The sequence below is a fragment of the Chionomys nivalis genome, chromosome 25 (assembly GCF_950005125.1).
Source record: "Chionomys nivalis chromosome 25, mChiNiv1.1, whole genome shotgun sequence".
Classification (NCBI taxonomy): Eukaryota; Metazoa; Chordata; class Mammalia; order Rodentia; family Cricetidae; genus Chionomys; species Chionomys nivalis.
Window position 1 is genome coordinate 9,871,301 of NC_080110.1, and position 13,505 is coordinate 9,884,805.

Consider the following 13,505-nt stretch of genomic DNA (forward strand, 5'->3'; position numbering starts at 1 on the left):
TACCAATTTCTGCAAGTTCTTTTTCTTCTGCCTCCTTACTAAAGGCTATTTTCTCAACTGCTTGCTGCCATTATCACAGCTCAGGCCCTTATTGTTTTCCCATGGATTTGTGCTCTTTTTCTCTTTTCCTTCTGACTCCTTAGTTTGTTTCTACCAGAGAACCCGGCACCTCTGCACATAATCCTTAAGGTTCTGCTCTCTGTCCTTCTGTAATGATGGTGTTCTCCTTCATTTCTGTGTTTTATACTTGGCGTTTTGCATCTCCCCCTTGGTTTTAGTTTAGAATTATCTTTGGGAGGTCTCTCTGGCTACCTCTCTGATAACGATGATTCTCTTCTGTGCCCACATACTACCTATAAATATGTTTATTATTTTTAGACTTTCTGAATAATGTTTCAAAAAGGCAACGTATGCAAATGCTAAAGAAGCTTTAACAGCTCAAAAATGATATGATGGCACATTTACTCTTCTTGGCTAGTTGTCACTTGGTGATGTGTTGTCACTGTTTGAATGAGAATGATCCACAGAGGCTCATGTGTTTAAATACCTGTAACTGTTTGGGAAGGGTAGGGGCCTTGACCTTGTTGGAAAAGACATGTCATCAGGGCTGGGGCTTTGAAGTTTCTAAAGCCCTTCCCATTCATATTTAGCGCTCTCTGCCTTCTACATATGGATAAGGATGTAAGCTCATAGCTAGTGCTCCAGCTCTGTGCCCCCCTGCTTGCTGCCCTACTCTGCACTGTGATTGTCATGATCTCACCCTGTGAAACTTTTCCTTAAGTTGCCTTGTCATGGGGGTCTTGTTAAGGCAATAAAAACATAACTGAGACATGTATATTCTTTAGCTTCCTACCTTGGTTAAAAAATATACCTAAGATAATTGAGTTGTAGTTTGGAATTTCTAGGCTATATATATATAGTTGGGCAGATCTCCTTGGGTCTTTGTCCCATGGCAGTGATGGAGAGTGGGTGATATAGCAAACATCATGTCTAAGAAGCCAGAGAGAGAAGGACCTGGAGTCTAATAATACTTCTTAGGGATGGATGTGCCCCTGATGATCTAAGGACTTCCATAACAATATATAGGAGTAGTAGTCAGTCTTTGGTATTTTAGCCATATGGCATGGGACAGTCCACCTCTTAATAGTACTATCCTTGAAGGTCCTTTAACATAGACACCTTTTGGGAACATTTAACAACTGAACTGTGGCTAATGCGTTTGTTTCACTGACCAATATTAATTCTTTGAGGACAAAGGTGTTCTCCTAATTTTATCTTTACCCAGCAAAATATCTGGCATAAAGTAGGCACTTAAAGGTAATCTGGGCTGGGCTTGTTGGTTAAGAGCACTTGTTCTAGTGAAGGACCCAGGTTCAATTCCCAGCACCCACATGGAGCTTCACCGCTTTTTCAGGCAGCAGGCATGCATGTGGTGCAGACATACATGCAGAGAAAGTGGTCATATCAGTAAAATAAATCTAAAAAAATGTATAAATAAACAAAAAGTAATCTCTAGTTTTGTGACTTTGGAGCAGCTCTTTCTTGCTAAGGAGCTGGCTTGAGTTGATAGTCTGCATATTTTGGTCTATCCCTCAAACCTTTATTGTAAGTAGACTAGTCAGTAACTGTGGTGTAGTTATTATTGAGTAAATAGTGGTTTTGATTAATCTTTTTTTAATGATGAATTTTTTTAAAATTAACCTTTCTGAAGATGACTCTTTCTTATTTTTGGTAAAAAAAAAAAATGGTTCCTGGCAATTCTAAATGATATTTATGTTAGTTGCAGTAAAAATCTTTTTCCTTGTAAAGTTTTCAAATTATGTTGTGTAGCTAGCTCATAGAGACAAAATTACATCAGGATTTACTTAAATAATTTATGTCAGGATACGTTGGGTCACTGGATAACCTTTTGTATATTAAGCCATGTAGTGGGCCTATGAACAGAACAGGTTTGTAACACACACACCAAAGGTACTACTTGTTCATAATTCCTTGTGTTACATGTCACAAAGCCTATACTGAGAAACCTTGAAATGAATTTGAAGTCTGATTTTGTTAGGAGTCATCTTTGCATTTTAAGTCATGACTTTAGAGAGAAATTTGTAATTTATTGCAAATAAGAATTTGAAGCTGGCCACAATATCTTGCTCTCCAGAATTGTACCGGAATTAAGTTGTGCAGCAGTAGAAAATATGATGGTAAGAAAAGAATAACATTGTAATTCAGTGTTTGGTTGATTGCTAACCCCTAGAATACACATCTTCTTTTTCTCTTTGCCTGACTTCCGTGTTTTTCTCTAAATCACAATTATGGTGCCTGGCATGTTGCCAGGGCTGTGAAGGGTCTGCTCCCAGCTGCACTTCAGGTTCTGGCAGAGTGTCAAAATGTGACATTGATTTGCTATACAAAACATCATGGGATGGCTACCCAGAAGCCTGTAGAATGCGTCATTCTACAGAGCGGAGTTGGCTTTGGATTTTGAAGAAATTTCTAATTTCTGATTATAAGTGAAGTAAATGCCTGATGAAGGTTATCACTAGACTCTTTAATATTTTTGTAAACAACATTCATGTGGAGGCATGAAATATTTAAAGCATTGTTTTGAAATGTTCAAAGGAATAGCAATAGCATGTGCTTTTTAGTGAAATGTATTTGGAAGCTTTCCATAAGCATCAGCAGCTGTGCTTTTCGAATGTCTTGAATTGCCATACTTTGGGGCAGACCTTGTACTATTCAGTACTTAAAAAAATTCAGTGCCTGTGTAGAAGAAAATACGTAGTTCTGTAGATCTGGGCTCAGTCAAGAGTGGTCACAAGGAGGTGTGTGATCATGTGATTGTTGTAGTTGTAAGGAAGGGATAAGGAAGTTCAAAGACATCCTCGAAGTGCTCAGTCATGAGAGACCCACTAAGATGCTCTGCTTCTTTTATTTGGCTTCAATTATGTGCTTATTTTAAAAGAATCTTTTGATTTTTTGAAACAGGGTTTCTCTGTGTAGCCCTGACTGTCCTGGAACTGGCTTTATAGACCAGGCTGGCCTTGAATCCTGAGATCTACCTGCCTCTGCCTCCCTAGTGCTGCTGGTATTAAAGACACGTGCCACACTGCCCAGCTTAAAAGACTCCTTGAAAAATACTATTTTTATTTTATGTGTATGAATCTTGCCTGTATGTAAATATGTAAATTATGCGTGGGTGGTGCCTGCAGAGGCCAGAAGAGGGCATTGGATTCCCTGGAACTGGAGTTTGGGAAGATTGTGAGCCTTCATGTGGGTGCTGGAAGCTGAATTTGGTTTTCTGTAAGAACAACTTGTAGTTTGTGATCTTAACTGTTGGACACTCTCTCCAGCTTCTGAATTCTGTACTTTAAAAATTTGTGTTAGGCATCTGAGTCCCTAGCCGTGTATTGACTGGTTGAAATTAAAGATATCTGACCATAGTTTCAATTTAAAATTATAGTACTGATTTTGAGTTTTGGTTAAAGAAAAAACAGTAGGAATAAATAGAAAGTTGGTATTTTAGTGTTCTGTGTTGGAACACAGTACATGAATGAAGCTGTGTGAGATTTTTGAAAGCTTGTGAGAAAATGCCAAGTAAGTAAGACAAAAGTCTTGTAACCTTTGTTCTACATAACAACTAGAAGCCCTCAACTGTGGGGGCTTACACTTCAGCATCCCCATCACAGTTTTTAAGAGTTCTCGTTGATGGGCTCCTGTCTAGGCTATTAATTTTTTGTGGTGAGTGGAGTAAGGGTAGGGGTTGTCACAGAAGCCTTCCATGTCCCCTTTTCTCAGCTGTGAGTCTGTAGTCATCAATACCCTGACAAAAGTGGCTTCCTTGCTCTTCATTTAGCAGGGGCATGGATCAGGGACTTCCACATGGTTTCTGGCAACAGTCAACAGCATGGATCACGGATGTCCACATGGTCTCTAGCATCATCATGTGCCATGGACCTGTCTCCACAGACCTGTCACTGTGGAAGTCCAGACCTTGTACATGAACACAACCCTCTGCAGTTGCATAGGCCGCAGACACTATCATAGCTCTCAGCAGTAACTGAGACATCTGCATAGTCTTTGGTGGTGTCATGGGCCATGCTCATCAACACAGATTCCCAGCTGCTGTAGGAGCACAGACCTAGACATGGCCCTTGGCAGTAGCATAGACCTGGACATCACCATGACCTCAGGTTGCAGGGCAGGCCACTCACATCAATATGACCTCCTTGGCAGAAAGATGACCCACAAACATCAGCATGACCTCAGACTGTGGCCCAGACCAAGGATGTCTGTATGACCTTTACTGGTAACTCTGGCCAGGGACCTTTCAGCTGCTGTAGGACCATGGACATCCAGATGAACCTCTGGCTTCATCACAGCCTGAGGCAGTGGGTCATGGAAACTACAGAATCTTATAGGGGCAGCATGAACCATACATGTCTTTCCTAGGAGGTCCAGACCAGCAAATGGACTGACTGTTCTTTACCTTGATATCTTCTTGTTGTTCGGAACCAGGGTGATCATGTAGCTGGGCAGAGTGTTCAGGTTTCGAGTGGGAGTACCAGCTGCAGGCTGCAGCAGACCAACCTGTTGGCTCTCCTCGGCCATGACATGTGTTGTGCCCCCCCCCCATTCGCTGCAGCCTTCTCTCACACTTATCACGCTATCTAGCCTCTAGATGTGCCTCTCTCCTCTGTCAGCTTTTATGGCTGCAGATATATCTTGTTTTATGACTACCTTTCTTCAGCTCCCAAAAAGTCTGAAAGCCACAGTTTCTGAATATGAATAAGAAGAATGAATTGAGACTAAATTGACATTGAGTGGTAGCCATATCGTTTGTTTACTTGGTGATTTTGAGTTCTTAATATATGCTTGTGGTTGTTGTAGCTGTTGAGACTGCATAGAAGACTGAGATATTTCTTGCCATGGTGAAAATCAAAGTACATGTATTAGATTTATTAATAGCTTAGTGTTAACTTGGCCAAAAGAGACCTCAAAGCCCAACCCCACAGTGACATACTTCCTCCAGCAAGGCCATACTTCCTAACAGTGCCACTCTCTAAGGGGGCCATTTTCTTTCAAACCACTACTTTCCTCCCCCTGGTCCACAAAGGCTTATAGCCATATCAAAATGCAAAAAAGAAAAAAAAAGCATTCAATTCAACTTCAAAAGTCCCCATAGTCTATTACAGTCTCAAACTTGTTTCAAAGTCCAAAGTCTCTTCTGAGATGCATGACAATTTCTTAACTGCAATCCACCTGTAAAAATCAAAAAGCAGATCATATACTTTCAACATATAATGGCACAGGATATACATTAGCATTTCAAAACATAGGGAAAGGAGCAGATTGAGAAAATACTGGACAAAAGCAAGACTGAAAACGAGCTTCGCAAACTCAAACTCTTCATCTCCTTGTCTGATGTCAAAAAACTCTTCAGACATCCAACTCCTTTGTGACTTTGTTGACTACAACATACTTCTTTCTCTTGGGCTGGATCCACGCCCTATTAGCACGATCCTTGGCAGGTGTCCTAGGGCTCTGGCATCTGCAGCATCTTGGGATCTCCTAGGCAACGCAGGCTTCAACTTCACAGCTTCACACAGTGGCCTAGTAGGCCTCCATTCAGGGACACACTGACACACGCTTGACCTCAGTGACTTTTTTTAGGCAAGGAGGCAAATTCCATAACCCATTTCTGCTGTCCTTAATTCTAAAGTCCAAACCACGTGGCCAAAGCTGCCAAGTTCTGTTGCTTACTGGGGTTGGAACATGGCACCCTAATTCAAATACATCTTCACCAGCTTTCTGTCTTTCACTGCCTAAGCTTGACTATCCTGAAACTTCCTTCATAGACCATGCTGGCCTCAAACTCAGAGATCTGACTCAGACTCTGCCTTCCTAGTGCTGGGATTAAAGGCACGTGCCACCACACCCTGCTCTAAACTTTTCTTTAGTTTCTTTTCACAAGTTGGAAACTTAGGTGGGTGGGATCTTGTCCTGAGGTTAACACTCCCTTTACTCCATTTCTTTTTAAAAATTTATATATTTTTATTTTATGTGCATTGGTGTTTTGCTGTGGGTGTCAGGTCCCCTGGAACTGGAGTTACAGACAGTTGTGAGCTGCCACATGGGTGCTGGGAATTGAACCTCGGTCCTCTGGAAGAGCAGTCTTAACCACTGAGCCATCTCTTCAGCCCCTTATTCCATTTTTAGTCTGTTTATCTCCTAGAACACAGAATTTAGCTCTATTTCACTTCTTAGTTCTCTTTTTCTTCTCAAAATTTTCAGTTTGTAATTTACCTTGCTCAGCTTGCTCCTTTTCATTATAAATCTTCATAAGCATGAAGACTAGTATCCACACAAGAGAGTTTATATCAGACTGTTTTGAGATTTCTTGTGCCAATGGAATTAATTCAAAACTCTTCACTTTAGCCTCAGGCAAACTCTTTGCACAAGGACAAAAGGCAGCCACTTTCTTCACCAAAGGATCACAGGAACAGAGTAGGCAACATACTAAAATTATTTTCCTCTGAAATTTAAGTGAGTTCCCTCTCCAGTTTATTTTTTAATTTTTAAAAGATTTATTTATTTATTTTGTATACGGTGTTCTGTCTGCATGTATGCCTGCAGGCCAGAAGAGGGTACCAGATTTCATTACAGATGGTTGTGAGCCACCATGTGGTTGCTGGGAATTGAACTCAGAACCTCTGGAAGAACAATCAGTGCTCTTAACCTCTGAGCCATCTCTCCAGCCCTATTTTTTTGTTTTTCAAGACAGGTTTTCTCTGTAGCTTTGGAGCCCAGCTCTTGTAGACCAGGCTGGTCTCAAACTCACAGAGATCCGCCTGCCTCAGTCTCCCAAGTGCTGGGATTAAAGGCGTGTGCCACCATGCCCAGCCCCTCTCCAGTTTAAATAACTCTTAGCACCACTGTCTTCCATGCTCCAACTAGTGTGCCTGATTAAGCAGTGCTTAAAGCATTCTGCTGCGTTTCAAAGCCAAAGTACCAAAGTCCAAATTCCTCCAAGCGAACACATGGTCAGGTCTATCACACCTTAGTCCCTAGTGCCAACTTCTGTTGTAGTTAGGGTTTTTTTTGCTGTGAAGAGATACCATGACCATGCAATTATTATAGAGAAAACATTTATTTGGGATGGCTCACTTACAATTTCAGGAATTCAATCATTATTATCATGTCAGGGAGCATGGTGACATGCAGGCAAGTGTAGTGCTGGAGCCGACAGTGCTACATCTTATAGGCAACAGGAAGTCAATTGACAGTCACATTGAGGGAAGCTTGAGCAAGAGAGACCTCAAAACCCACCCCCATAGCGACACACTTCCTCCAAAAAGGCCACACCTCCTAATAGTGCCACTCCAGTTGGGGGTAATTTTTCTTTCAAACCACCACAGCTAGCATACAGAAAGTTAATTATGTTTGCTAGAGTTAGTACTTCATTGAGGATGTAATGCAATGTTGAGCTTTGGGTTCTCTTTTGAGACAGTCTAAGTGTGTTGTTATGTTCATTTTTGAACTGGACTCGGTGATGATGATTCTACCTCAACCTCCTGTGTGCTGGGAACATTGATTCATTTTACTGCTTTGGCAGTATTTTGAAAACTTGGCAAGAATCAATGTAATTAAGATAAATTTAAGATCAAATGCAGAGTGATGGTAAAGGCTTTCTAGGAAATGAAGTTAGTATTTACAAATGGGGAAATGTGTACTTAGTAAGTGGTTAGTGTACTGAGAAATTTTAAATTTTGACTTTTATCCCCTAAAATATACTCAGCTCTCTCCCATTTTTCCATTTACTTTTTACTTTGATTGTTCTTAAAACAAAGATTCTTTCATAGATTTAAAAGATCTATTATAGGCTATTAAATATGTAAAAAAGTGCTTAAGGGAACTGCAGATTAAAACTACAATGAGATATCACTTTATACTCCCTAAAATGTCTAAAATTAGATTTTCAGCCCCAACTGTCGGCAAAAATGTGAGGAAGCAGAACTCGCTCTCATATGTTGTTGGTTGAATGGAAAATGGCACAACTACCTTAGAAAAGGATTTGCTAGTTTTGAAATTATAAAATTAGACATATGCATATAATAACCATTCCTACATTTCCCCTTCCAAACAGAAAACAATCCACAGAACGTGCTTGTTCTGCTAGTCACCGGGAATTGTGGTAACATTTTCTCTCTATGATTATAAATTTGTTTTTTCTTATAGCTCTGACAAGTCTGCATATGTATTAAGTGGCTATAATAAATATATAAATTTAAAACAACCACCTCTGCCTGGTGAATTTAACCTTTTATCATTATGGATGTCCCTCATTTTTCTAGTTTTGTTTTGTTTGTTTGTTGGTGGGACTTAAAAATTGACTTTATCTAATAATGCAGATTTACCATTTATCTTTCAGTTAATGCTTGCAGTATTTTCTCCCTTTTCCTCTAACTTTTCTTTGTTGCTATGTTTAAATAAAAAGTTCTCATGAAGGTACATATGATTATGATTTTTCTTTTAAATTTGTTTTTGAGACACGTATTCTGCATATGTTAGTGCAATTACTAATGTGTAGGCAGACTTTCTCTGTCCTGCCAGCCCACTCCCAAATAATCACACAGAGACTTATTATTAATTATAAACGCTCAGCCAGTAGCTTAGGCTTGTTACTAACTAGCCCTTTCCACTTAAGTTAACCCATATTTCTTATCTGTGTTCTGCCATGTGGCAGTACCTTTTTTTCAGCATGGCATGTTTATCTCCTGCTTCCCTTGCATCTGCTGCATCTCCCCATGACTCTGCCCTTCTTCCTTCTTAGTTTAGCTTTTCCGCCTAACCACTTCCTGCCTAGCTATTGGCCAGTCAGCTCTTTCATTAAACCAATCAGAAGGCACCTTGACAAAGATACAGCTTCACAGTGTACAAAAGGATGACACTGGTGTTTGTTTAAGTCTCTTGTTTACAATGTCTGTTTTCCTACTTCTCTTCTTAGGCCACACACTCTTAATGGGGTGAGGTTCTGGGGTGGAAGGGGTAGACTACAGTGTATAGCAATATGTGTAGATGTTTGGTTTTCTCAGCCGGGAGAGGTACTCCAGGCATCTAATGATGGAGACTAGAGTGTTGTTAAATACCGTCTGTACAGGATAGCTTCCTAACAACCAAGGACTGTATTCTTTTGTATGACAGTAATGCTGAAGTTGAAAATCCCTGTTTTAGGTAAGGTTTTTGGGGGGTTATTTAAATTTTTCCATGTAACATTTTTAATGGGCATACTAGAGAAGTATTTGGAAGACCTTTATTCTAAGGATTTAAGTGATAGGAAATATTTTAGTCAGTTGAGCAGTGGACAGTAAGGGAGAAAAGTGCCTGAAAGGACTCTTCCTACACATGCTTCTTTAAAGTATAATGTAATGGGAAGCCTAGGCAGTCCACTTCCAGATTATAGGTGTGTGTGTGTGTGTGTATGCATATGTATATATGTGTAGGCATGTCAGTAATTTAGCAGAGAGTATGTATTTCAAGCAAGATGGAGAGTAATTTGGTGAATAGTTTCCATAAGCCAAAAAGATCCATTATTGTAATAGAAAGTAGTTCATGATGACCTCTAAGGGAAGGAAAAATGTATACTATAGTGGTCTGGAGAAAGGTTAATGATGTAAAAGGGACAAAACTATTTGAATTTCTTTTCCTTTCCTTTCCTTTCCCCCTTCCTTCCTTCCTTCCTTCCTTCCTTCCTTCCTTCCTTCCTTCCTTCCTTCCTTCCTTCCTTCCTTCCTTCCTTCCTTCCTTTTCTTTCTTGTGGTTTTTTTTTTTTTTGTTTTTTTGTTTTTTTTTTGGTTTTTCGAGACAGGGTTTCTCTGTGGTTTTGGAGCCTGTCCTGGAACTAGCTCTTGTAGACCAGGCTGGTCTCAAACTCACAGAGATCTGCCTGCCTCTGCCTCCCAAGTGCTGGGATTAAAGGCGTGCGCCACCACTGCCCGGCTTTCTTGTGTTTTTTTGAGACAGGGTTTTTCTCAGTAGTTTTGGAGCCTTTCCTGGAACTAGCTCTTGTTGACCAGGCTGGCCTTGAACTCACAGAGATCCACCTGCCTCTGCCTCCCAAGTGTTGGGATTAAAGGTGTGTATCACCACCATGGCAATTTTATTTTCTTATAATAAAACATTTTCCCATCACTTTTAACTTGTACATGCAATAAACATTTAGTTACTATAGTAATTAAAGCTGGATCAGTATATTTGGGGATAGGTGAAGTGATCTTTTCTGTTCTTAGCATAGTAACACATAGAAAAAGCTCAGTATTTGTGTACTAATTGATTTCTCATCTGAGTCTGCCGCCCACGTGCACCTTATAGTGTGTCAGAAGACCTGTAGCACTACTCACAGATGGAATTACTGGAGGTCATCTTTGTGAAGATTGCTATTTTTCTCCAGATACTTACCTACCTCTTTATAATCCCCCCCCCTAATTATTGGAAATATATATTTTATACCCACCCCCACTCTTGAAAGTTTCCTGCAATAACTTTGAGGAACATCTTAATTAGTGAATCAAAGCTAACTTACATTGGAAAGCATCATACTTCTGATTTAATAGGCTGGTTGTTTGAAGATGTGAGCTTGATGGTTGCAGGGTTTCTCATTGGAGTAAAGGAAAAGTATAAACTATGGTTCAACTTTATTTTTGTATTTGTTTTATTAGCAGGTAAAAATCTAAAAACTGAACTTTAAAAATAAAAAAGATAGAAAAATCAATAATTACTAACTGTTATGTAGAACCAAAGAATGCTTAAGTTGCTGAGTATTAATTATGTGCATTCCCTGTGCAGGCATGATTCGGTCTCCTGGGATTCTGCCTTAGCAAGAAGGAAGTTGGAAAAAGAAAACCGAAGCAACACGAAACCCATAGTTTATTCTTTTCATGGTTGTCAGCTGCCTTACAAATATGGACACGTTTCCTGGTTTATTTCCACCTGGTGGAGACAGTAGGCTGAATCCTGAGCCTGAGTTCCAAAATATGCTAATTGATGAAAGGGTACGATGTGAACATCATAAGCATAATTATCAGGCTCTCAAAATTGAACACAAAAGGTAAATTACTTAAATTTAGAGATTAAGTGTGGGCAAGAAGTAAATGCTTAAAAAATTGGTACTGGAGTTGTATTGGCTGGTGGAACATGTGGTATATTTTTTGTTATTTTGCAATGTATATAGTTAACACAATATAGTAAAAATAGATTACTTCGTTCAGATCTGTGATATTAAGTGAGTTGTGGATGTAGTATTATTTGAAAGTAGCAAGACATAAAACATTATATATATCTAGGTTGATAAGTGGTTTTTCTTAAAATTGCTTTCAGAAATTACAACATTAATAACTAGATGAAAGTTTACAAATAAAATAAATGCTTAATGGAATGTCTTATCTGTCTTGTTTTTCTGTAGTATTGGTTTGCTTTATATAAAGCATGAAATGAAATAAAATATTTCGTTTAAAATTGAATTATTTTTTAAAAATCAGGTTGCAGGAAGAATATGTAAAATCACAAAATGAACTTAAGCGTGTATTACATGAAAAGCAAACTAACCAGGAAAAATTCCAACTGCTCCTTGAAGAGTTAAGAGGGGAATTAGTAGAGAAAATTAAAGACTTGGAAAAAATGAAGCTGCAGGTGAGAAAGTATTTTTGTATTTCTATAAACTTAGTCATGTTGTTGGAAATAAGTAGTTTCGGTAAATATGTTTCTTGCTATGTTGCTAATGGTTACTTTGCTGTATCTGCAGTTGATAGATACTCCAGTCTTTCACATATGCTATTGAACTTCTTAAACTGTAGGCCCCAGCCTCATTTTAAATTGCATAAGTAATGTGGGGGTCATGAAAACTTTTGGTAACTTCTAAAAGTTGATTCAAAATCAAACACTAATGAATCTTAGGTGTTTCTCGCAACACTCACATGTGTTGCATTGCATGGTTTATTGCAGCCTCGGTTCTGAACATACAGTTTGAGTATTTTCACCATGCATACCATCAAGCCATATGCCACCAAAAGATCATCTTCTGAAACACAGTTGTATGCGACAACTGGCAGTATTTTTACTACACGTACAACAAATTCTGCACTCATAGAGTTAGTGGTTTGTAATTTGTTTTCATAAAAGTTGAGAGGCTTATATGAATGGAAGAAGTTTTTTGTTTGTTTTAATTTTGTTATTTGAAACAGGGTTTCTCCATGTAGTTCTGAATGGAAGCAATGCTGAGCTTGAGGCATTTAAGATACTCTTTAGATATTGTTCATTTAATCTGTCCCTTGAGAGTAAAGTCTAAATATATGTTTGTTTGTTCTAAGCATATATGAGAATAAGCTTAAGGCTGAAGTGGCTGCATTGGCATCACATATTGCAAGACAGAATTTATTATGAAAAAGGACCTTTATAGTGGAAAGTGTCAGTGTGATGACCTTCATCAAGTAACTGTTTCTCTACTTTATCCTTCTCATGTGGTAAAGATAGTAAAAGTTTCTATCTAATGTGTTTGTTGTAAGACCTAATGAGATAGTATATATTTTATTAAGTACTTGGCACATGGTAGATAGATATATCATATGATAGCATTTTTATTCTGATTTAAGGCGGGAACTTGTTTTCAATGTATCTCTAATGCTTAGACCTAGCAAATCCATATTTGTTGAATGAATGTCAGGAATGAGTGGAATAAATAATGAATCAAGTTTATTGTTTTGCTAATATATAATGCTGGAATTGTTTCTCATATGTGCCTAGAGTATCAGTATCTTCAAAGTTGTTGTCTAGTTTTCTTTTATATTTGTTACAAATCCATTTTATTCCTCAAAAAGGCAGGTTGAAGTCTTAATCCTTCAGTATATGATCTCATCTGAAAACAAAGTTATCTCAGGCATTATTGTTGATGAGGCCATACTAGAATATGGTGAGCCTTTAGACTAGTCTTAGAACATACGAGAATATGGTGAGCCTTTAGACCAGTCTTAGACATTTTTATAAGAGATGAGACACAAGAGGGCACATGGGGGTGATAGAGACTGCTGTGTGCTGATGGAGGCATCTGTATTTTAATACAGTAGCAGAGCTCAGGAAAAGGCAAGGAACGATTATTGTAGATTTCAAAGGGATCATTGCTTGCTAATACCTTGATTTGAGACTTCAAGCCCCCTAAACTCTGAAACAAACTTTTCTGTTTTTTTTTTTGTCCCCCAGGTTTTAATTTTCTTTCATGACCTAGAGAACTAAGATGCCATCTAAAATAGAGCAGATTTTATAAAGGGCTCTCTGTCTTCTGCTTCAGTGCTTTTACTAGTAGAGAACCTTAATCAACTTTTGCTTTGAGATGGGGCCTCCTCCCCATGCTGGCAATGTTGACCCTGAGCTAGATTTTCTTCTCTTTGGCCTATTCTGTGTCTGGAATTACAGGCAAAGCCGAGCTACCTGGTTCACTTAAAAATTTTAAATACTTTTAT

The 13,505-nt window shown here is 38.8% G+C and overlaps 1 protein-coding gene across 3 annotated transcripts in view; it reads left to right on the plus strand.

The window, feature by feature from the left end:
- Cep83 (centrosomal protein 83) overlaps window positions 1–13,505 on the plus strand; it is a 102,318-nt gene that overhangs the window by 19,399 nt on the left and 69,414 nt on the right. For 2 of the 3 annotated variants that reach the window (XM_057757805.1, XM_057757803.1), the window contains exons 2-3: window positions 10,840–11,101; window positions 11,532–11,682. In XM_057757805.1, coding sequence (XP_057613788.1) covers window positions 10,932–11,101; window positions 11,532–11,682 — 321 coding nt within the window. In that variant the 5' untranslated portion in view covers window positions 10,840–10,931. The remainder of the gene's footprint in view (window positions 1–10,839; window positions 11,102–11,531; window positions 11,683–13,505) is intronic. The other variant, XM_057757804.1, reaches the window with a different exon arrangement.